This window comes from Botryllus schlosseri, chromosome 4 (genome assembly GCF_051294905.1).
Source record: "Botryllus schlosseri isolate E-star chromosome 4, Bs_hap1, whole genome shotgun sequence".
Lineage (NCBI taxonomy): Eukaryota > Metazoa > Chordata > Ascidiacea > Stolidobranchia > Styelidae > Botryllus > Botryllus schlosseri.
Window position 1 is genome coordinate 6006588 of NC_137239.1, and position 24819 is coordinate 6031406.

General features: G+C 41.3%; 1 protein-coding gene across 1 annotated transcript in view; it reads right to left on the reverse strand.

Annotated features, from left to right (window-relative positions):
* Positions 1-12405: 12405 nt before the first annotated feature.
* Positions 12406-24819, reverse strand: part of LOC145436914 (sialate:O-sulfotransferase 2-like) — a 48149-nt gene continuing 35735 nt past the window's right edge. Inside the window, exons 4-7 of the mRNA XM_080314103.1 lie at positions 21342-21549; positions 17828-18084; positions 13956-14171; positions 12406-12990 (exon numbers count right to left, since the gene is read on the reverse strand). Of these exons, the coding sequence (XP_080170229.1) occupies positions 12602-12990; positions 13956-14171; positions 17828-18084; positions 21342-21549 (1070 nt within the window). The 3' untranslated portion in view covers positions 12406-12601. The remainder of the gene's footprint in view (positions 12991-13955; positions 14172-17827; positions 18085-21341; positions 21550-24819) is intronic.

Below are 24819 nucleotides of genomic sequence, written 5' to 3' on the forward strand. Positions count from 1 at the left end.
TATGTAGGTCAGCGATAATATCGTGAGCACCAAGCTAAAGCAGATGCAAATGCGAATTTCTCGATCATCTCCGCGGGAGATCACGTCGCGTTATATTGTGCATATGCAATTACGCATTGTGCACAGAAGAATTTCGCAAATTGTCAACACGCTTTTCGCTAATTGGTCGCGCGCAACACTGATATTACGACTAATTGAAACTTACTAAAAAGTGTAAAACGCATTGGCAACGATACTCTTTTATCCGGTTAACCGGCAGAATTATATCCGGATATCACATAGAGAAAAAACCAGTGGTTAATCGGTTAACCGTTATCCAGATAATTCAACCCTAGTTTAAACCAAGGTCAACTCAATGAATTATAAAAATCACGCATTTGCTCTAGGACAGGGGTTGTCAGCCCTTTCCTGGCCGTGGCCCATTTTCCGGTTTGAAAATGTGCTGTGGCCCACCTCTAATCTTAAAGTCATAATCCTGTTCAATGCGTGGTAATCGATGGCGCCGATATGCCTCTTTCTCTCGAATATGCGCATTTTTCTCCTTATTTTATCCTTTATTTTCTCCATATTTTCTCCTTAATTTTCAAGTTGAATGAATATCTTCCAACAAACGACCAACGAAATAATCTAGCGCTCCATCTAGCTCCCCCAATTGAGGGTTTGGGTGCGGCAGTTACGGCTCTGGTAGATCATATGCTAAAACTTCTGAGTAATTCATGATCGTCCGCTGCTCCATTCGTTTCGCGAAACGCAATGATCGAATTCCCGCATACACTGTGTGATTGGGATTTTAGCTTGACTATTGAGGGAAATAGTATAATCCTTCTGGGCCGGCTTCAAACAATTCATTGGTTAATGGGGTACTACTGAGGAGTGGTTGAAGTTGCGATGTCGGAATATTCAATCCAGTGATACTATCAATTCATATGACTCTTACATTATGTACATTGATTTCCAGGCATGACATTTTGAACAGACTCCAAATATTAATGCGCTGCACTGGATCCTCAATCCATTACTATTCGTTGCGGTGGTGCAGTATACCTCCGCCAGAAGTGCTAATAATTTGCAATTATGGCCATTTTTACTTACAATAATACGACCTGCCGAGGTAGAGTAAATCTATACATCAATTACACTTCATTCCGACTTTATTGCACACCCCATTCAACGGCATACGACATTATGACCCTGTCGGAATACTTGGTTACTTCAACATTACCTTCCAGGTTTTATACACGCAAAATTATTTTATTTTCTGTTGGCAATAGGTAGTCATAGCCAATGGAAAAAGCCTCCGTTTCTGCCTCGTATTTTCGACTTGAAATGCTGACTCCATACGTACCACTACGTCTCATCAGAGTCGAATGAAAAGCTTTATGTAGCCTACGTATAATCAACTAATATGAATTCATTTTTTAGCGATTAACACAACAAATATTACTAAACTTACATTATTTCTAAAATTTTCCAAATAGCTCTGTGGCCCACCTCAAATGCTCTTGAGGTCCACCAGTGGGCCATGGCCCACCCTTTGAGAACCCCTGCTCTAGGAGGAAACGATCAGGTAGATTAGTAATTGATGTACTGAGCGATTTGATAAGTGATGGTGTAGTGTAATTCAGATGCGATTGTGCATCAAATATGCCGGCATCTTTAATGCATACATTGACTACCGGTACTGTATAGCAAAACTCATTATTTAGATATCCCAAATCTTTCCAATTGATAGGTATATGATATATATTAACTACAGCTGGATATGCTACGATCAGAAAACTTCTCTGCAAGGGAAAAGAAGATTTTGGTGTCTCTTGTAGATAATTATCGATCGGTCATTGAAAATAATTCAAAAAAAACGATGCAGTTAGCATTTATAAAAAAAATAGCAGACTTTGGTTATAAAAAGAGCAGATTTGGGGCAGACTCGTAATTTAATTCAACGCCACGTTGCAAAGTACCAAAAAAGATTTTAAAAAAACTGAAAAACAAGTAGCATAATATTAAGCAGCGTACAACAAAAAGTAAATACACAGAAATACGGCATTACCAAGCTCTAAATGGAGGCGGCAGACTGGCATCTCCAAAGGAGACATTGGCAGAAAAGACCTATGGTACAGCAGGGATTATAAATTTATTAAATTCTTATGATATTTCATTAATGATTTTGCAGGGATAATTCAGGCTCAAATTGAACCAAACGACAACCCCTTCGACGATTACGCAATTCTGGACCTGTCATACAATTCTAACCTATCGGTTCAGAGTACTGATAGTAAGTAGTCCGAAAATTACGCAAATTTCTATATGCCCAAGCCTATTTCTTTTAAAGAATTCTCCCAGATTCAGACGTCGAAATATGCCTTACCAGCACAAGGTAATTATCTAATAAATACTAAAGTCGTCGCGACATCTTCGATTGCGGGTATGATATTCGACAAATTGTTTATTTTCAAACAGACATGGCGTGATTACTTCACGAATGTAATCGATTGCGATTACTTGTGAATCCTGCGATTACGATTACGATCACAGCAAAATCAGGAAGTAGTCGATTACGATTACGACTATGACTACGATTACATTTCAAAAGTAATCACCATTACTCACGATTACATTTGTTTTGCTTCTTTAAACTAATTTCAGAAGAGATATTAGAAGACAATAAAGGCTTGGGATGAAAAGGTGTAATGAGATAACAACTTTCGTTATAAATCATACGTCATTTGCTTGTTACGTCATAATGAACCCATTGCCCAACTCTATGCAGGACAATTCGTCGCACCCAACGATTTGCATTCTTGCCAGGTTCGTAACTGCCACACCCCAAACTCCCCAATAGGACCGGAAGCGAGTTCTAAGGGGACTCAAAAGTATTTCGTACATCAACATAAATGATTATAGAGTATTTTCAAGAGAGTTAATTAACTTGAAAATTTTATTCGAGCTTCACGATTTAATGTCTCTAAATAGTTTGATTTTGAAACGCATACCTCTCCCCCTAAAAAAGGCACGCAAAATAATAATAACGCATAATAATATGAATAGGCATTTCGGTGGCGGTCATTACCCCGCCAAGACACACCAAAAGACGTATGCAATTGTCAAATGTCATTTTTTCAATTGCGTAAATGGACTCGACTGGAGTCAATTTTTGTATTGAATCGACTTGTACTCGAGTCATTTTGCATGACTCGAACCAAGGCATATGACTCGAGACTAAAACGGCCAAGACAGACATTCCATGTAACTTCGAAGAATAGTAAAGTTACCACATTATTTGTATTTCGTCTATCAGTCCTGATACTTGGAAATAGGGCCGTAAACTGTGAAAACTGACTAAAATTATTATATTATGAATACGAGCCATTCTATATCACTCGAGCATAGTTGAAAAAAGTGAGTTGAACCGGCTTGATCTGAAAACCTACCCTACCAATACCAACGTTGGGAGTGGGGGACGTATTTCTGTTTTGGTCCTGATTGTACCTACAACCAGCACCGTAACTGCCGCACCCCAAACCCCCCAATTGGGGGGGCCCGAGCTCGAAGGGGGCCCAAAATTATTTCGTGAATTAGCATAAATCATAGCGTATTTTTTGAAAATTTATGCAAATTTTACAAATTTTTTTTCGCGCTGCGCGCGAATTCAAGCGGCCATTTTTCTATATTATTGGATATTGGGCCATTACCGCGCCACGGCCCACCAAGACACACAATCAAGTTTTAATCCATATAACATGCGACTCCAAGAAGTGTGCCAGAACGATCGGTAGCGAGAAAAGCTTGGCCGAAAAGGTCTATGCCCTTATGCAGACCGAAAACTTCGTTATATAGGCTATACAAAATACATATAGGTTTAATTGTCCAAAGGCTCCTGAATGACTGGCGCCGAATGTTCCTGTCTCTGCAATCTGAACCTCACGAGACAATTACCATCCCGCTGTGGAAAATTTTATGCCAGTGAAGAAATACCAATTTGAAATTGTGTGCGTCTCTTAGTTTAGAAGTCTACGTTTGGGCGATTCTATATTCTTTGATATAGCAGACTGGAAGTCACGAAATAACACCATAACGAAGTCATATCAACGTGTCCGCCCGCCCGAAGATGTTTAATCAATAATTACGGGCCCTCCCGTTTTCAAGACACTTCACTCAGCTCAACCGGTAAATCTAATTGAGTAGAGAGGACAATAAATTGATAGCATAATATATATGCAATCACCGATCTGATTGACCGATTTTATCATAAATTATCGAAAATTTTCGCGCCTCGCTTTCGCTCGTCTCACAATACGGCACAGATAATTTCGTGACAAACGCGAACAACGTGATGGGAGCCTGACGAGGTGCTGTTTGATTATTATTGAGTGGTCCTACCTTTTCAAACACACCTCACTCAGCTCTACCGGCAAATCTGATTACGTCAGCAGAGAGAAGATAAAAATTGATAACAAATACGCAATTCCCGATCATACTGACTGATGAAATCATAAATTTTCCGCGCTTCGCGCGCTTAGGCGACAAAAACTGATTAACTAAACAAAGTCCCAAAGTCTAAGATGAATAGTGGCAAACAGTGTATCGCCGGAAGGGGGTCTGGGGGGCGAAGCCCCCCATAAGTTCGGTCTATAACCCTATGGGGGGCCCAAGACCAAAGTTTTTTTTTTTGGGGGGGGGCTGACGCAGTGCTGTTACGGCCCTGCCTACAACCCACGCTAACATAGTGTATAAGGCTTATATAAGTGGATGGCTATGGCGACAGGTATAATGTCTAGTGAAGAATTGTGAAATAACGATTGGCGCCCGTTTCAAGTAGAGTCATATGAGAATAAGATAAAGTGAACTTAAAATACTACCTTACACTTAATACAGATACTGAAAGCTGCTGTTACATAAAAACAGCAAATAACGGCTCGGTTATGATATCAGCAGCTGTTGATTTTAATCCTCGTAATGTTTTATTTCACGAGTAAACAATTCCACATCGTTGTCCGATGTACGTACAATACATACCGACCTGGCAACGAATGCAATGCACCCTCCATGAAGGGATTGACTTGCGCCGCTGGAAGATACATATTCTCACAAAATACAGCAAATGCAAACCAGAAGAGTAACAGCAATGTCAGTCGATCTTTTATCGCATGTTCTGAAACACGTTGCTGCGCAGATTACTTTAGCCTAGCATTGGACGAATCCGCCAGTTTCATAGCGACATTGAACAGCTAATTATCTGGGTGTATATTATGGGAGTGGACATATTTGCAGAGTAAATGCTGGCGGAGCAAACGTTGGGAGGAGACCAGCGAAAAACATCAACATGACAAAGCTGACTTCTGTAACTATTGATGCAGGGCTCCATCCATGGAAGGAAAGGAGAGGGGCTGATTGGTTTGTTCAGAAATGACCCTGAACACCAGACTTCTCGTATCACTGAGAGCTCAAAATGATATTGGCCTCTGCAACGAAAAAGTTACCGTTATTTTATACTTGCTTGCTCAGTGCTCACTCATTGAAACGTAGAGTTCGGTTCTCTGGTGGAAGGGTTTGAAGGTGTATATACCGACTTTAACTTGACTCAATGAAGGGGTTTACTTGCGCCGCTGGAAGATACATATTCTCACAAAAACAGCAGCGGCAAACTTACGAACGCTTTTCATTAATGCATTAGAATGCATAAAAATGCGCGTAAACGACTGGTATAGAGGCTGCAGTAGTCTAAATTTAATGGTAGCCCACAAATACATGATAGTAATGTTCTGCGGCCCGCAGCGTCTTTTGCTGATAAAATGCGGCACGTTATACAAGGGAAGTTGAGAACCCCTGGTCTACACCATTCAGGAAGCTATATGCTGATACTAAAATATAAGAAGATGCGTAATAATGCCGAGTTATCAAAAAATGGAATCACTGGAATCGGTATCATTACAGAACACAGAACAGATTCCACAACAGTCTTGATCATTTTGATTTGTGAAATAGTTCGTGGTCACCGAGTTAGCGTGTTTAATTGTTCGTGCGCGTGTTGGTGAATAGTTGGTATTCAAGCGAGATCGACAATTCGCTAATTGACAGAACTGCCGGACTTGCTGGGAAGCTTACGCGCATACGCGTAAGTTCGCATTATTATTATTTTTCATATTATCGTCATTTACGCATATACTCAGCCCTAACCAATTGATGCTACCATAGGTTATTTGAGCCAATTTTATATCCTTCCCTTTATTTGGCCGGCCCCCCCCCATTAAAAATAAAAGTCGGCACCTATGGCTATGACTACAAACATAGTCATCAGTATCCCACGTATGTAGTGAATAGGTTTGGACCAAGGTCAGCAAGGTGCTGACCATTAATTTGTAATCGGCCCGCCAAACTAAGAGGTGGGTCGCGAAACATTTTCAAATCTAAATTTGGGGTCACGATTATAGAAAGGTTGGGAACCCCTGCATTAAATTGAGAAACAGGAAAACGCTCAAAAGGAACAACTGGGTCCCGACATAAAATAGACATGAAAGTGTTATGTTCTTGATCTTGTTTGAGCTATAACTCATACGACGAGGTTGCAATATGAATTCAGTATATTATACAGCAGAATAACTTAAAGACAGGCGACACTATCCAGTGTGCAGTAAAAAGAAAGACCAGTAAATGACAGAACACAGGGTATAAATACAAGCACGACACACGAGGAAATAATGATTGGCGGTAATTACAAGTCCTTTAAAAATTAGGAGTTTAACAACACTGAACATAAATGCACGAACATAACAGTCCTCCCCTGTAAGTTAAAGGGTTGCCCACATTTACGTAGGTCTATAGAAATCGGTGGGTTTCCTATTTCTAAGAGGATAACTCTACCCGTCGTACGGGCAGGACTAGCCGCATGACCTTGTGCCCTGTTCCTAACCAATGGTTGCTCAGCTTGCGACTGCTGAGGCTGAGCAACTTCCTGTGTGGCTGTATTATTGGCAGCTGAAATCAAGCGTGGTTGGAGTTGGTTTTTGTGCCTTCTCCAATACCCATGATCTGTTTTTATATTGTACACAACACGCCCCAGTATTTCCGTCACCACGCCAGCAACCTACTTTGGTCCGCGTCGGTAACTACGAGCGTAAACCGAGGAACCAATCTCGAAATGAGTGACTGATTGTCCAGGCGTTACGGGTTTCGATTTATCGAAGGGCGAGCACAAACTTTACAAATTGCGCGGCTGCCGACCGTGTAAAATCTCAGACGGCGTTTTCCAGTCTAAGCCTATGCCCGGGTGCGGTGCACGTCGGTACGTAGCGAGAAGTGTTTGGGGCGCGAAATTGAGATCATTTCCCCCGTCGCAATTTTTTATCAATCCGGCTTTTAAAGTCTGGACGAAACGCTCCGCTTCCTCGTTCGAGGCAGGGTGAAAAGACGGTGATACGATATGGCTGATTGCCAAATTCGAACAAAACGTATCGAATTCATTCGATGTGATTGCGGCCCGCCGTCCGTGACAATTGTTACGGGCAATCCTACGATATAGAAGACTTCCCTCAAAGCGTTGACTACGCACAAGGTTGTGGTAGATCCGACATTCATTACTTTAACGAAAGGATATTTCGAATGCGCATCGACGATGACAAGAAACATTTTATGTTTTATTGGCCCTGCGAAATCCATGTGAATCCCCTCAAAGCTTTCAGACTTTTTGGCCCATTCGCGATATTGACGATCAGGCACTCTCATTACTTTGCTGCAATCGTCGCAACTCTTTACGAGATTTTCAATGTCGCGATTTATGGAAGGCCATGCGATGTAACGTCGAGCCATCTGTTTCATTTTCGCGATACCCCAATGTCCTTCGTGCAACAATGTTAATACGCGCGTGCGCAGTGGCTGCGGAATTACTACGCGCTGAAAACCATCAATATTGAGCATGACTATGTCTTCGTGCAGAGAAAGCGAATGTTTGCGAGTAGAAAATCAGGAAAAATTATCAACGTGCGTCTTTGGATTCCAATGACCATAAGTGACAGATAATTTTACTAGTTTCATGGTTTTGTCTTTCAGCGTCGCGTCGCGAATTTCATTCCGAGTTAACGGTAAGCCATCGAATGCCATATTAATAGCGTGAACGATCTCCACGTTTTGACGAATTTCCAGTTCGTCAAACTCGAGGGTCTGGACCAGGGGTGGGCAAACTTTTGAGCTCGCGGGCCGCATTCAACATCTGAATTCATTCGCGGGCCGCACTATATAAAATTTGGACTATACACCAAGACGCAGTAGTGTTGTTTGATTATATCATATAGTGATGACATGGAGATAATATATAAGCTTATTCAACATAAACCAAACATTACTTTGATGATATCAAACAAGCGTGAGAAACAGTGGCGAGATTTCATAGGCTGGTCGACCGCAATAACCAATTTGTCGGCTGTCTTAGAACAGGATTGAAATTTAAATCTGTGAGCAGCGATCTGTTCATAGATTTAGCAATTCCACTTTTGGTACAGTTCGAGGACACACAATGCTGACAGCATCATAACCATGTTCGCTTCAAACACTCGTCTACTATGTGTAGATAAAATATAAATACCTTAATTGTACGCATACAGAGAACGAATCTACCAAAGACACGCGCAAATCGTTATTATAAGCACACCACTGAAATAATTAAAACTGGACTGGCCAATCTGGAATCACACTCGTGATCCGAATTATGTCAATGTCGTTTAGGATTTCTGTGATGTTTACCAGTTGAAACCTTTTAAACTGCGTGGGCTTTGAGATCGGGCTGTCGCGCCAGAAATTGAACATAAAAGTAAAACAGGAAGTATTTATCCCGGAGTTGTATGTAAATCGCGCGGAGCGCGAAAACATTCAATTGAGTTCAGCTTCGCGCCCCCTTCAGATGCTTTCACGACCCCCAAGGAGGGTGCGCCCCTCCGTTTGACAACCACTGTCTTAGAATTATTATAGTGAAATATACTGAGAAAAAGGTTGATCAAGTCCCTGCATTAATTCGATTTTTAGTATGCATTTTATCAAATATTTTTGATAAGTTTCTTTAGACTCTCGCGGGCCGTACATAACGATGTCGAGGGCTGCATGCGGCCCGCGGGCCGTAGTTTGCCCACCCCTGGTCTGGACCCTTTGGTAGGCGAGATAAACCGTCGGCGTTTCCGTGCTGATTGGTTGGTTTATAGCGAATGTCATGTTGATAAGCCATGAGCGTTAGTGCCCATCGCTGCAAGCGTTGCGCTGTAATCACGGGAATTTTCTTGTCTGGCGAGAAAATAGCTAAAAGCGGTTTTTGTTCTCGATTGGAGCGAGGCTTTCTCCATGACCGCTAAGGGAACGTCTGCTTTGGATGCGATTCCCTCGCAGATGGTCAAATCGCAATCATGTAATACTATTGACATTTCTGATTCGAACGACAAATTGGTATCTTTTCAGTCCAAATTTCCCTCCGTTTTCTCTAATGTATTAGGACGATGCACCGAGACAAAGGTGAGAATATGACAAAAAGTTTATTACCATATATGCTATTGGTCATCAATTGAAAATCTGTGGTAGAACATGCGAGAAAATTAGTTAATCTTAATGTGCCCCATCGTTTCGAATGTTTCCATAGCCAATGTCGGCAGGTGATAACAGTAGTACTGAAACAGGTATAGCCGATACGATATAGCAGGGATCACCAACTTTTTTGGAAACCTAGAGCTGCTTACTGGGCACTGATTATTGGGAAGCGCTATCAGTTATACTCCCGCCGTTAAGTCGGTACCTGGTTGAATTTCTTCACTTTGACATTCACAGCAATCAGAAAGGTTTAAGAACCTTCTGGTATAAAGATAAATCTATCCGAGACTCACAACATCGTCTCCGATTTCACCTGCGTTGTCGCACTGGGCGTTGAAGCGCCATGGCTCGGGAATATTAAACTGCATTCCTTTCGTATCTGCGGTGGCGAAGATGAGCAACGTCCCTAATCGAAGATTGCGTTCACATGTTTCTTTTGGTCAACTGACACATGTTCAACTGTTGTTGACATGTAACCTTTCTCCACTGCGACCGTCAAAGATCTCAACTGAATATTTGCAACTGCCACCTAGGGCGACTCATTTGGTCCTTACGGGTGACCTGACCCCCGCGGGCACCGCTTTGGTGACTCCTGCTATCTAGTATTGATTGGTGGCTTTTGGGATGTAACATGATTGATTTGACGTTGGTACACCCTTTAAACATTATCGTACAGTGTACCTGTCTGTACACCCTGGGGTGTACGATACACCCGGATGAAGCCCGCTGGTCAAAGTAGTCAAGAAAGCTACTCAAGTAGAAGTAGAAGTAGTGCCGCCAAAATCTAGTCAATTATAAGTAGAAGTTTTACATTTGAAACTATCCTAAGACTACTTCAAGTAATAGTAGAAGTATAGCGACGTTAAAATATACTTATGTAAGTAAGCAAGTAGTTGTGAGATTAAGCATATTAAGCATTTACAAATACGCACTCATGGGCGGTCAAAAGCTAGAAACGGAGCCTTGCGGACGGTGGAGAGAACTGGGTTCGTGCTGCTGCATAGTGCAGCAGATTGACAGACTGGCTATGTCTGAAGTACAATGCTAGCTAACCAAATATTATGGGTTGCGCTGTACCAGTAACTTGACCCGTGTACGTTGCTGTCTTCGTGGTGATTTCGCAATCCACAGATACACTCAATACAGTTTATTCAGGAACGACTCCAGAATTCCTTCCCAAGTGTTGTAGGTGTATCTAGGCTCCTCCTCGCCATCCCATCCGTATAAGCGGTGTCTTATAAAAAGCCTATAAGTTGGCCGTACTACAAGTTGGCAGATGCGTAATCAAAAATAAGGAATATCAGCCTGGTGTAAATGACCATTGCAGTCGACAAACACCATGAATACCATAAACAACAACAACAACAACAGATGCGTCATTTTCGTAGGTATAGCATAAAAGGGTCTCATCTCTTACTACCCTGGAAACCAGTTTATATACTCACGGTTCCTCGTGCAATGAGAATATCGAAGTACGAAGTATGTTACAGTGTTATGGTGCGAAAATATGTGAAGCGGAAGTGCCAAAACAAAATAAATTACTATAGTTGGTATCTTCCACAAAGGAGACGGAAAATCGGCACCAAAACACGCAGTTATGCCTAATTAACGGATGTAACTAGTGAGTTCGTGTATATACGCTATTATTCTATAAAATAATTAAAGTAAAACGAATTAAAGAAAACAAATTAAATGACCCTACCATGAGAATCATCACGCGGGTGGACGCGGGGTGATCGTGATCGTGGGGCAAGTACCTTTTCGGATCAGCTACCCGCTGATTAAAATTGTCTAAATAAGTTTCGTATATCGGTACGTGCCATCAGATGCCAGGATTGTCTCGCTCAGTGGGATTTTACAATTAGGCGTCGGGGTACGAGCGCGGTGGCGTGGTCGTACACCGAAGGAATTGTGTGTAAATCTCAGTCCGCATTTGTCAAAAATATCGCGGCGATTCGCGCGTAAGACATGCACTGGCGATGGATATGGTTGCTCTGTTGCCGTGAGCTTTCTGGTATCAGGTGCGATGCGTTGCTTGCTGTGTTGCTTTGTGACCGTCGTGAGATTTCGTGTTTCGGGGAAAATCCACTAATATACTACGGCTTTCCAAGCTTTTATTCACTAAAAGTGTAGACTACACTACAAAGATTATATACGTTATAACGGAAGTAAATCAGGAAACACATGCTGCTCACAGAATGATCAACTAACTGACTGACAAACGTACCAAATAATTACTAGCGGAAGTGCATAATTAATTAATCAATCAACTATCCACCGATTATATTTTCATCTCCCCAAGACAAACACACACACACACACACAATGTACAATGCGATATACAAGACACACAATGCGATGTAATGAACAGATAGGGGGATGCTGAACTACCAACCAGTTGGGGTCTCTTGAACTGGCATCCACCTCGACATAGTGTCCGATGTCGCAGTCTTCTCCGGTGTTATTCCTTCTTCGTCGGTACTTTTTTAGAAGATATTTCTTGCTCTTTTTCAATCTTTATCGGGTCTTTCTTAATTTGCGATATATTTAGACATAATCCATGTTTGGATTTTCATAATTTTGGCTTTTTCGAAACGTGTAGTGCAAGAGACAGTTCAGACAAAGTTTTACTGGCACCTTACGCTAACAATATGACCGCCATCAAGAGTTTAAAACTCATTGGCGAATGCAAGACAATCGGTGTTAACTTCGAATACCTACATTAGTCGGTTCAACATTAATAGTACAGATATTTCGTCAAAGGAGCTATATTTTCAACTGTCAATGTCAATCCCATGTGGCGTCACAATTGAATATTCGTGAAGTCATGGTTTAAAACAAAAACAAAAAAACTTGTTTAAAATAAGGGCCTCGTTTTAAACATGTTTGTTTCAAATTGATTTTTGTTTTAAATGCAACCCCAATATAGGATGTGCTTTTCGGCACCTGAGACTTTGCACCATGGCTGGTAATTTATGGTACTATATGTTCCTAGTGGATATCACTTATGAATAGATGTGCTTGATGATCAAACTTATCAGCTCTCTTTCCCTGCTGTAGAATTTGACAGATAAGAAAGTACCATAGAGGTGTGTTTACGGTCAAGTAAAAAAGTGTTCGTTTTGACGATCGCATCATCGAATTTTTCTTTCAGCGACACGCTGAATGGATCAAAAGGCAATGTCTTTTTAGGTCGTTTGAAAGTCCCGGCTACATCCAGCTGCATGCATATGAGCCGCCGTTCAAAGTTCGATCTGTGATCATCTGAGTTCAGCTTCAAAAATTCGGCGATGCGTCGCATTTCCTTCACTTGATCTTTGACAAGATTTTCGTAATAAATAACAAGAGCTGGATCCACCGCTGTCATCACATCTTCAAGAGTCGTTCTCCATCGTATAGACGACTCTTGCGCAAATTGAAGAAATCCTGTCAACAACACTCTACTATATATAGCGACACGGTACCATGAAATAAGGCAGAGGTCTCAAACTCAAATGTGCTCGCGGGCCAATTTCCTACTTTTTGATGGCGCCGCGGGCCGCAGCAGCAATAACAGGGAAATTCAATGCATTTCCGAGTAGACCTTATTTGACGGGACCTTGCAGGCTGACATTCCACGCGCAATATGAAAATGTGATTTACTATTGTGAATTCACGCCTTGCACGGAAAAAATCACATTTTAAAATATTTGAAAAAAATTGTTGCTGTACTTAGCATAGTTGCTGTATATTTAGTTGTAGACACCATGCGAGAGTACAAATGCATCAAGGACATCCCAAAAGCTGTCGTGTTATAATTTCGCAGCTAGCAGACATTTGACGTGTCACAATTATAGGTTGAATATTTTAGAATCTTACAAAGAGTATTGGAGCAGTACAGCCTAATCAGGGTTTCGGGCGCACTCCCGATAACAAGGCTTTTGATCATGTCATTACCTGAGTCTAATTAAACCAGCGTTAGATTTACCTTCGAATATTGGAACATATCTATATCAACTTGAATATAATGATTACTGTGCCATAGCAATAAAAATGTCAAACCGCCGAAGTATTCATTGATATTCCACTGCGTCGTAACTTTTGAAAGTGATGTAATATTGAAGTTTGATGAGTAGTTTTAGGCTTCTGGAGTAGTTTTGGGGTGAATTTTCGGTTTTCAAATTAAATAAATATATATTTGGCAGTTAAATATTATCGAATACTTCGAACTCAAAAATACCGTGGCGGGCCGCACAAAATGGTCTCGCGGGCCGCGTGTTTGAGACCTCTGAAATAATGTGTCGTGAAAGGGGCACGTGGAAATATAAGTCCTAACAAGGATTGTTACCTAGAAGAAAAAGAAGAAAAAAAACGATATCAATTGCTCCAACCATATTGTATGAGAATGGTACCTGCGGATTTGTAACTATCATCGGATGGAACGCCCGTATGACTTCCGGAGTATTCACGTGCAAATTCTGCGAGAAAGGCATGATATGGATTGCGAATGACGACTATCGCCCCTCGATACTTTGTGAGCTGCTTATTAGGCAAAATCTTGGCCAGATTGTGATCCTTTACTGCTGTAGACCTGCCGGAGAAGGGGTTTGTTTTTTCTCCTAGGAGACCTGCGATTACACATTAAGAGTGCTGAGTCAAATGCGGAAGAGATGTCATGGCTTTCTTGTGGGTGGTAAATTCATTCAAGGGCATTGTGTAGTGGTAAGTTACAAAAGCCCGGGCTATTAAAATATAATCTCTAATAGGTATAATAGCCTAATAGCAATACAATATTAGTCAGATATACTATATTTCGATACTATATTTCGAAAGTACTTTTTCTCAAATATGATTGCTTCTTTTACGTTGCAAATTTAGTCTTGAAGAGTACATGCAGTAGGAATAGTGCTCAGGTGTTTATTACCTGAGTGACGTCCGCAAAAAATTACAAAGCTATTCAGACTTCGAATTGACTGCATAATATCAGGATTGTGTCAAATATATTTACCTCGATACTAAGACGGATTTCACTATTTTGTCCTACTAAAATTACTCTATTCTCTTTGATTTTGTTTCCAATAAAACAATGCAGGTGCTGCATATCATGTTGTAGAGATTGCGGGCTAGTAGACTGGTTTGTGGTAGTAATAATATATACATCATATATCCAGGTCACATATTGGATCTCCAAGAGGTCCTCGTCCACTTTTATGTTTTACAAAACTACATATGCAGATCTGATTTACATGTAAAATCAACTATATCATCATTGCCTGTATATGCATGTATACTTTATAACACGCAGCACTATCGAAAATTAGATGCGGATGTACCAAGGGCAGAAGATACAAATCTCTGGCACTGGAGTCAGCAAAACCAACAAAAAATATTATTTTGTTTCATTGATTATTCTTTTCACTGCAACATTAATATTCACTACGGCAGTTCTCTTCAGCCGGTGTACACGGTGCCTACCAGGGTGCACGAAAATCTGCATGTGGTGAGTCAGTACGAAAGGGTGGACACTGAATAGCGGTGCATGAGAAACATTGGTCTTAAAATCATTGGTCATATCCTGCTGGTGAAACTCATGATTTTGTTCAGTAATTAGCCTATGAAATGGACTAATACCGTACATCCTGAACACTGATAGCTTACAATTTGACGGACAGATAGAACTAATTAATTTGTATTGTTTGACAAGGACAGTTTAGCTTTAGGTAGCTTGACCTGACAGGGCTGCATGCGTCGGAACTACAACTTTGTAGGGTGCACCACTTCAAAAAAGGTTGACGCGCACTGCACCAGGGCCGTTCATAAAACCTTTATGTCCAACTCCTACTGTTGGATTGGTTGGTATTACCATAAATGGGTCTGCATTAGTGATCGCTGACAACCGTCAAACAATAACTCAATTGTGAGAAAGTGAAGCATTCAGGGTAAGAATTGAAAACTCTGAAACTCTCATTTCAGGTATGAAACAAGGTTTTCGGCTATGGCTTGGTTATATGTGATTGCAAATGGGCTATTTGCACGCTTGAGGTTAACCGACCATTGCTCCGGCACAGTGTTACTTTTTAGCGCTCATACCCCTTGAGCTGTCATGAAATGTTTCTCGTACCCCCATTCTGGATTGAAACAGCACTTTGTCAAGCCATCCTCGAATGCTGGTCTTGGGCCCCCATAGGGTTTTCCACTCAACTTATGTGGATGCCAGGGACTGCAGACATTTCAGCGACTGGAAATAATAATATCGATGGTTTCGCCGATGTGCTAGGGTTTTAGGGTCCAAATGTTAATCGCCGGCGCCGTTGCACCGAAATGTAACGGGTCTTGGCGTGGTCTAGGGTGGTAATTACGGCCAAAGCCGAAATGTCGGAGTGTGATAGTCCCGCTCCAGCAGTTTTCACAGCACCCTAATGGCCCCAAGACACCATTCTCTCATAATTGGGAAGAGGTCTAGACTCATTCCTGCAACTCATGTAATATCTTTTATTAAGCCTGCTATTATATTGTCGGCGGGAATGGCATACATAAATGGAAGCAAGAAAGGTATTTATAGGAATTCGCGCCAAGAGAATTTTCGAGAAGAAATACGACCAATAATATTCCACTTTATGTTAATTTGCAAACTATTATAGGGTTTATTAAATAGCGTTTAATTGCACACTGCATCTCGCAAACAGGGGCGTAGCAGCACGTGGTGCCTTCTATGGCTTTCGTTGAAAATGTCGCCCCCTCCTAAGTAGGCCGCAACAAATTTTGACATAGTTTCATGTTCCAGCAATCATTTCTATAAAATTAATTACAAATAATATGCAGCGTCTCAAAAGATCTATATCGCTTTAGAAAGAAGCCTCACCATCTCCGCGTTTAAAAGGCCGAAAAGTATAAAGACAACTAATGGTGAAAGAATGTTTTGGCCAAAAAAAGTCAACAGCCACCACAAAAATGAACTTTTAGGGCTTTCGATGAAGCGATATCAGCGACAATATCCTCAATATCACATTTTAAACGTAGTCTCTTTCTATACAGAAAGAATGGATAGAGCTGATAGCCGATCATCACTCATGGTAGAACGTATATAAGACTTTGTCATATTGAGCCTTGAGAAGCTTCTCTCGCAGCTCGCAATTGAAACACCAATGGTCAGACAAAGTTTCAGACAGGAGCATAAAATGGTGTCGAATCAAGTATAGGTATGATTTAACTATAACCACTGTAAAACTGCTTTACCATCAAACGTGGTTTCACTGCTCTGCACTAGCCTCTTATCAATATCAATTATAAATAATCGTCAGATTATATTTTCATCTGAACAAGACACACACAATGTACAATGCGATAAGACATAATGCGATGTAATGAACATAATGGAGGACGCGGAGCGACCAGTTGTATTTGCAGTAGCGGTCTCTTGAACTGGCATCCATCTCGGCCTCACGGCAATAGCGCGATTTCACAGTTCCTCTATTGATGATTGGCTCTATTCCGCGGTTTTTTGGTCTTTCTACATTCTTTGTGAGTGCGCTCTTTCATCGGATCTTTTTCTGGGCTTTATTGTCGCTGTAGGAGCGGCGACGCGGGAGAAGAGAAGCCAATAATAACCTCCGACCCAGAATCGACCAGGGCCGCCTGGGTGGTAGGCACTTATCGTCACCACTACGCTATCTCCCCCGCTTACTCCAATTTAACAACACTGATTTTATTCGAAAGCTATTGTTGCCCTGATTCCGGAAATACATTGTGAAATCTGGTCAGGGCAACGGAACCACCCCGAAATAGCCATCAAAGCCTGAAAATCGGCATTGTTCCGAATAATCGCTCAATACAATTTCCATCACCATGGTCAATTGGTCATCGTGATTCTGCGCTCTGATTTCTCGGAATAATCAGCCTTGACGGCTTTTTCGGAGTGGTTCCATTGTCGTGATCCCATTTCAATTCGTGTTTTCGGAATCAGTGCGACACTAGCTTTCAATTGAGACCATGCAGTTGAATAAATTTTAGCTCTTTGGTCGCCAGGTATAAGACTATCAATTACGGTGCTTTTCGCCGACTGTGCGCACTGTGCAGCCTTCTTTGCCGCCCCCTTGTAGCCTGCCGCCCCCGGCGCAGAGCGATAACCGCCAGGTGACTGCTACGCCACTGACTCGAACCCACTCTTTCGGTGCGTCGTACCCCCAAGGGGTCCGCGGAGCCCTGCTTAAGAACCTTGTCTCTTGCATAAGGTTCAAAACTGTATCGCTTGAACGTGCAATCTCCGTTTCGTATCGATACTCACCTCTATTGTACAGAGACCCGTCGTTGTAAACACTTCCTGTATAAACTCCCATGGATATATCCATAAGATGCCTGATCCACGTGTTTCCAGAACCAGGGAAGCTGAATAGTATAATGGGCTTTCCTTCATTTTGACTGTAGAAACGAATATGACAGCCTGGGTCTTCATTGAACGTTCCGAAAATCAGGATTTGATCCGTTGCGTCGCCAGGAATACAGTTATGTGACATTTTCTTCACATTCTCTGCCTTTTCAAATCTAAAAAATACATTCGCAACTAATAAATATACTTATCGCGCACCCACCGAGATCTACGTATAGACCAGCGGTGGCCAACCTGCGGCCGTAGAAGAAATTAGTGCGGCCGTCGACATGTTATTCAATAACTAGGAGTTGGCGACCGTTGACATGCAAATTTAGTCTACGAATTGACTTCCAAAATTTTTTAAGATTTCAATTGATCTTGAAATTTTCTTCGCGCGTTGCGCGATTCGATGTGACTTCATTTTTCTATTTTAATATAGTCGCGTCATTTTCAATCTGAACGCCACAGTAGACGCGAACAGCAGAGGAGAAAGATGCGCCCAATATCAAAATACCAACTCTACATCGTGTGATACTCGCGTAAGAAATTTGTTTCTAATATACGTTTTGGCGATTCCAATATATTTCCACTGTACCGACAATCCTGATGGGAGGTCAAGAAATAACAACATGCAACAAAGTGACGGATAGGAATTGGCGCACTAGAGGATACCTCATCATTTTTAACTTGCCCTAAATTTTTGAAAACACAACATCCATCAATTCAACCGGTGAATCTGATCACATGGGCTGGGCAAGGATAAATGTTTGATAGTAATAGATTATGTGAAAATACTAATATTAATAACAAAGCATTGAATAATAATAACGAAATTTATTCATGAATCTGACCATATCAAACCCTAGGAGCTATTCATGACATGACCAATCGCCATTTAGGTGCGTATAGTAAGCGATATGAATAAGTATATTAGTCCGGAGTTCACTGGAAATGGACATGGACAGTTTAACATGGGTAATTGACGTCCAGATAGTTCATTGCGCCTGTGGCCTGGAATACAGTCGTAGGCCACATAAGTGATCGAAATGCGGCCGTAGATAGCAAAATGGTTGGCCACTTCCAGTGCAGATTCATGGTAATATTTGAATAGTGGCTATGTGAACACGCAGTAGCCGCATCATTTCGTTATTAAGCGTGTAATACAGTAATTGTTCTGTTTGCGATTGTGTCTTGAACGAAAGTGGATAAAACGATTTATTTTTTTAATTTTTAGTGACGCCATTTTTTCAAAATAAGAAAAAAATTGAATTTTTATATTTTGGTGAATTACACTGTTCAAAGTGTGGCAAGATAGCGTAGTAGTTTAATCCACAGCTGCAACGGTAATTGGTTGCGGGTTCGAGTCCGACCGAGGTCGACTCCAGAATTCCTACTTAAGTGTTGGAGATTTATCTGGGCTTCTCCTCGCCATATCATCCGTGCAAGCGGTGTCTTATAAAAAAAAAACTTAGAAGTGGGCTGTGCTAAAAGTTGGCAGCTACAGAATAAAAATGACCATGCGGCCTGGTGTAAATAACCATATAGTAGTCGACAAACCACATGAATACCTCAATACAAACAAAAACACTGCTCAAAAATTTTTAAAAGCTATCTTTGCTTTCGATAAGAAAAGCGTTGATTCTTGTAAATATTTCAACGCTGAATTCAAAACTGGCAATAAAATTTGCCGATTAATTCTGGTTTAAAAATTTATATCCTTTTTCATTTTTATATGCAAATCTATATATATATAGTGCAATCTATTAGGCACAAAAGCTATAATCTACATAAACTGTAGCAATTTCATGTGTTTATATTTTACCAGGACATATGCCTGAATGCGAATATGGCTTTGGAAAATTCCCAAACTCGGTCGCACCGAGCTCGGACCGGTATACGGTATACCTACGGTCCTATGTTAAATTCCTACGAAGCGACCTAGGGTAGGTGTTTTTAATGCAGTGCTTTTCCACCTTCGTTGTTTAGTGGACCCATTGGGCCAGTGGTTTTCAACCTTGGAGTAATTACCCCCAAATTTTCGGGGGCAATTTATATTGTCATTTCTAATAAACTTATAACGTTGCCCTGAAATATTTTCAAACGTAAATATTTTGTTTCACCCAACATACCATGCCTGCTGTGATATCATAGTAACCAGAACCAATAGAAATTATGAATAACAGGGTCGAATGTAGTTTAGTATGGTGCTAGCTAGGTAAGTCCAAATTATTTTGCAGTAGTGCGGATCATTTATTATTACGCATGCTGGCAAATATCAGACAACAAGGGGTGTCCTAGTACAGTTTTACACCTATAATGCAGTAACAATATCGTAGAAATATGGTTGTTTGGATTGAAAAATGTAGTGGTCTAGTTTAGTCAGAAAAATTAAGTCTGACATCATCAAAATGCATTCGAAGAAACAAGCGGAAGATATTGGAACTTTTTGGGTTCGCCTTCAAAATGAATAACTAATATTCGTCAAAATGGCATGGAACTTTCTGATTGAATTTTATTTCTGCAATAGTACCTATCAAAACGAAATATCGAAATGAGTTTGCCATTGACAATTTCATGAGATGCTGTCTATTATCCTACCCTTTTCCTAGATGTGACCACTGGATAACACAAAAAAGCACCACCCTTACCATTGACTTCATATTTTGAACAGGCATTTCGATGTACATTATGACGTCACTTTTTTGTTGTTTTACAATTAATTGAGTGCAAGCTGTAATTTGTTATTTTTTAAAAGGGGTAATTGCATCCTGTCATTTTCTTTTCTCTTTCGGTATGAAAAAGGTTAAAAACCACTGAACTAGAGCTAATCAACAAATTCCAAGTTGATATTCGTGAACAGCGACCCCAAATTAGCCGGGATTGACCACATTCACCTAAAAACAAATTGACTATATAAGTTTTCAGCTCGTGGCGTAGCCTATTCCTTGTGATATACGCATATATACGATATGGTACTATGCATCGTACACGTTCAATTTATGTATCAACATTGCTCAAGATCATCCAGATCATGCATAAAGACCACTAAACAATAAAAAGATATATGTCTTTTATGGTAATATTGACATGGGAACTGACGAGGCTTTCTTTCACCGATAAGACTTAACACAATACCATTGCTACATTATCAATACAAGGTATACTTTGCACATATGCTACAAAGAAAGTAGAATTAATATGATTTTTGACTAGAGTAATACTTATTATTAGACTTATTCGGTGTTATTGTATACCGTTCTCTCGAATTTGAACTATTTTCCCCCTTAATGGAGTGTCGTAAGACGGATAATTGAATTAATGGAGTCTGCAGTTCATCTTTATTACAGGTAGCTCGGATTTACAATATTATACTCAGAAAACCTATCCCCACCATGCTAAAATGATCGTAACTTGGAAAGCCATCACTTACAACGATATGAAATCTGAACAAATGCAAAATTGTCTGTCCTGCGATGCTATTGCGATCGTTAATCCTTTTCTTTCGCAGCTCAAAATGCATCGTTGTGCTACGTGGAGTGCGCCTCCGGGAACTTTCATAGCTACCATCGCTCCCTTCAATTGCGGCTTACTATGAAGGCATCCAATCTTATCTCTTTCCATCGTAGATGATGTCATTTCTGTGCAGAGAATTGAATTAGGGAAAGTATAATTTAAGCTATTGTTCAAAAATATCACCATAATTCGCAATCAATGGCGTGATACGGAAAATGGTCACTTATCTAGTATGGGATATGAGTAAAGACCGCGAGTCTTCGCAACACACTAATTCCGTATGCAGTCATTTGACAACTGTGAGCAACAGCCATAACCAAAACGGCAATTTTTTGTTTCTATAAAACGCTGGTCTTTGGTCGCACGAGGTATTCGTCGTACTTCTGGAGGACTTCGCTACTAATACTACTACGGAGCTGTACTTTAGTGTCCAGTGCCGATGTGTGCAATCGGTGCTGGTACTTGCATACTGTTATGTTCTTTATCTTGTTTGAACAATAACTCAATGCGACGAGGTTGCAATACAGAATCAATATATTATCAACAGAATAACTTTAAGGCAGCGACACGATCCAGAGTGCAGTTAAATGAAAAGACCACGAGACAACACAACACAGGATATAAATACAAGCACGACACAAGAGGAAATAATGATTGGCGGTAATTACTAATCCTATAGAAAGAAAGAGTTGTACGACACTAAAACGTAAATGCACGAACATAACAGTCCTCCCCTATAAGTTGAGAGGGTTGCCCACATTTACGTAGGTCTGTAGAAATCGGTTTGCTTTCTGTTCCTGAGAGGATAACGTCTGCCCGACGATCGAGCAGGACTAGCTGCAGGACGTTGTGCCCTATTCCTGACCAATGGTTGCTCAGCTTGGGACTGCTGAGGCTGAGCAACTTCCTGTGTGGCTGTATCATTGCCAGCTGAAATCAAGCGTGGTTGGAGTTGGTTTTTGTGCCTTCTCCAATACCCATGATCTGTTTTTATGATGTACACAACACGCCCCAATATTTCCGTCACCACGCCAGCAACCCACTTTGGTCCGCTTCGGTAACTGCGAGCGTAAACCGAGGAACCAATCTCGAAATGAGTGACTGATTGTCCAGGCGTAACGGGTTTCGATTTATCGAAGGGCGAGCACAAACTTAACAAATTGCGCGGCTGTCGACCATGTAAAATCTCGGCAGGCGTTTTCCAGTCTATGCCCGGGTGCGGTGCACATCGGTAAGTAGCGAGAAGTGTTTGGAGCGCGAAGTTGAGATCTTTTCCCCCGTCGCAATTTTTTATTAATCCAGCTTTTAAAGTCTGGACGAAACGCTCCGCTTCCCCGTTTGAGGCAGGGTGAAAAGACGGTGATACGATATGGCTGATTGCCAAATTAGAGCAAAACGTATCGAATTCATTCGATGTGAATTGCGGCCCGCCATCCGTGACAATTGTTATGGGCAAGCCTTCGATAGAGAAGACTTCCCTCAAAGCGTTGACCACACACAAGGTTGTGGTAGAACCGACATTCATTACTTTAACGAAAGGATATTTCGAATGCGCATCGACGATGACAAGAAACATTTTATTGTTCATTGGACCTGCGAAATCCAAGTGAATTCGTTCAAAGCTTTCAGAAGTTTTAGGCCATTCGCGATACTGACGATCAGGCGCTTTCATTACCTTGCGGCAAGCGTCGCAACTTTTAACGAGATTTTCAATGTCGCGATTAATGGAAGGCCATGCGATGTAACGTCGAGCCATCTGCTTCATTTTCGCGATACCCCAATGTCCTTCGTGCAACAATGATAAGACTCGCGAGCGAAGAGACTGCGGAATTACTACGCGCTGAAAACCATCAATATTGAGCATGACTATGTCTTCGTTCAATGAAAGCGAATGTTTGCGAGTCGAAAACCAAGAAAAATCATCAATGTGCGTCTTTGGATTCCAATTACCATGAGTGACAGATAATTTTACTAGTTTCATGGTTTTGTCCTTCAGCGTCGCGTCGCGAATTTCATTGCGAGTTAACGGTAAGCCATCGAATGAAATATTAATAGCGTGAACGATCTCCGCGTTTTCACGAATTTCCAGTTCGTCAAACTCAGGGTCTGGACCCTTTGGTAGGCGAGATAAACCGTCGGCGTTTCCGTGCTAATTAGTCGGTTTATAGCGAATATCGTATTGGTAAGCCATGAGCGTTAGTGCCCATCGCTGTAAGCGTTGCGCTGTAATCACGGGGATTTTCTTGTCTGGCGAGAAAATAGCTAAAAGCGGTTTGTGGTCCGTTACGAGCGTAAATTTTCTACCATACAAGAATTGACGAAATTTAGTGACTTCGTAAATAATTGACAGAGCTTCCTTCTCGATTTGAGAGTAGGATTTTTGCGAATCGGAAAGGGTTTTCGATGCGTGCGCGATGGGTCTCTCTTCGCCATTGTGCTCAATCGAGAGGACAGGGGCAATTCCGAATTGAGAAGCATCCGTCGACAAAATGAGCTGCTTGTTTACATCATAATGAGCTAACTGCGTAGCGTCGAATACGTCGTTTTTGAGAATGCGAAAAGCTGCGTCACAGTCCGCATTCCAAATGAATTCCGCGTCTTTTTGAAGTAGACGGTACAAGGCAGCGGCTTTATTCGTGAAATTAGGAATAAACGCGCGATAATAATTGACTTTGCCCAGGAATGCCTGTAGCTGGCGAACATCCTGAGGTTAAGGCAACTGTTTGATTGCTTCAACGGATTTGTGAGACGGGCGTTTGCCGTCCTTGTCAATTTTGTGACCAAGGTACTCGATACTACTTTTGAAAAATTCACATTTCGCGAAATTCACGGTGAAACCGTATTCGGTGAGGCGCTCAAAGAGTAGCGATAAGTTGCGAAAATGATCGCGTTCATCAATGCCAGTAACGATTATGTCATCGATGAAACTAGCAACACCGGGTAAGCCGGCGATCATGGCATCAATACAGCGTTGAAAATTTGCGGGACTAGATGCGACTCCGAAACACATGCGTCGATAACGGAATAGACCGAATTGCGTGTTGATGACACACAACTTCTTCGCATCATCATCTAATTCTAGCTGAAAATAAGCATCGGCAAGATCAATTTTCGTGAAAATACAACCACCCTGTAACTTGTGAAGAATTTCATCTAAGGAGGGCAGGGGATGTTGATCTATCTGAATTTGTTGATTCAATGCTTTGAAGTCACCACAAATGCGTACTGATCCATTTGATTTAGTGACGGCAACAATTGGTGCTGCCCAATCACTGTAATTGATTGGTTCGAGGATACCTTGATTGACTAATCTATTCAATTCGGTTTGAACAGCGATTTGCCTTGCGAAAGGCAAAGGGCGTGGTTTGTTAAATACGGGCTTGGCATTAGGTTTC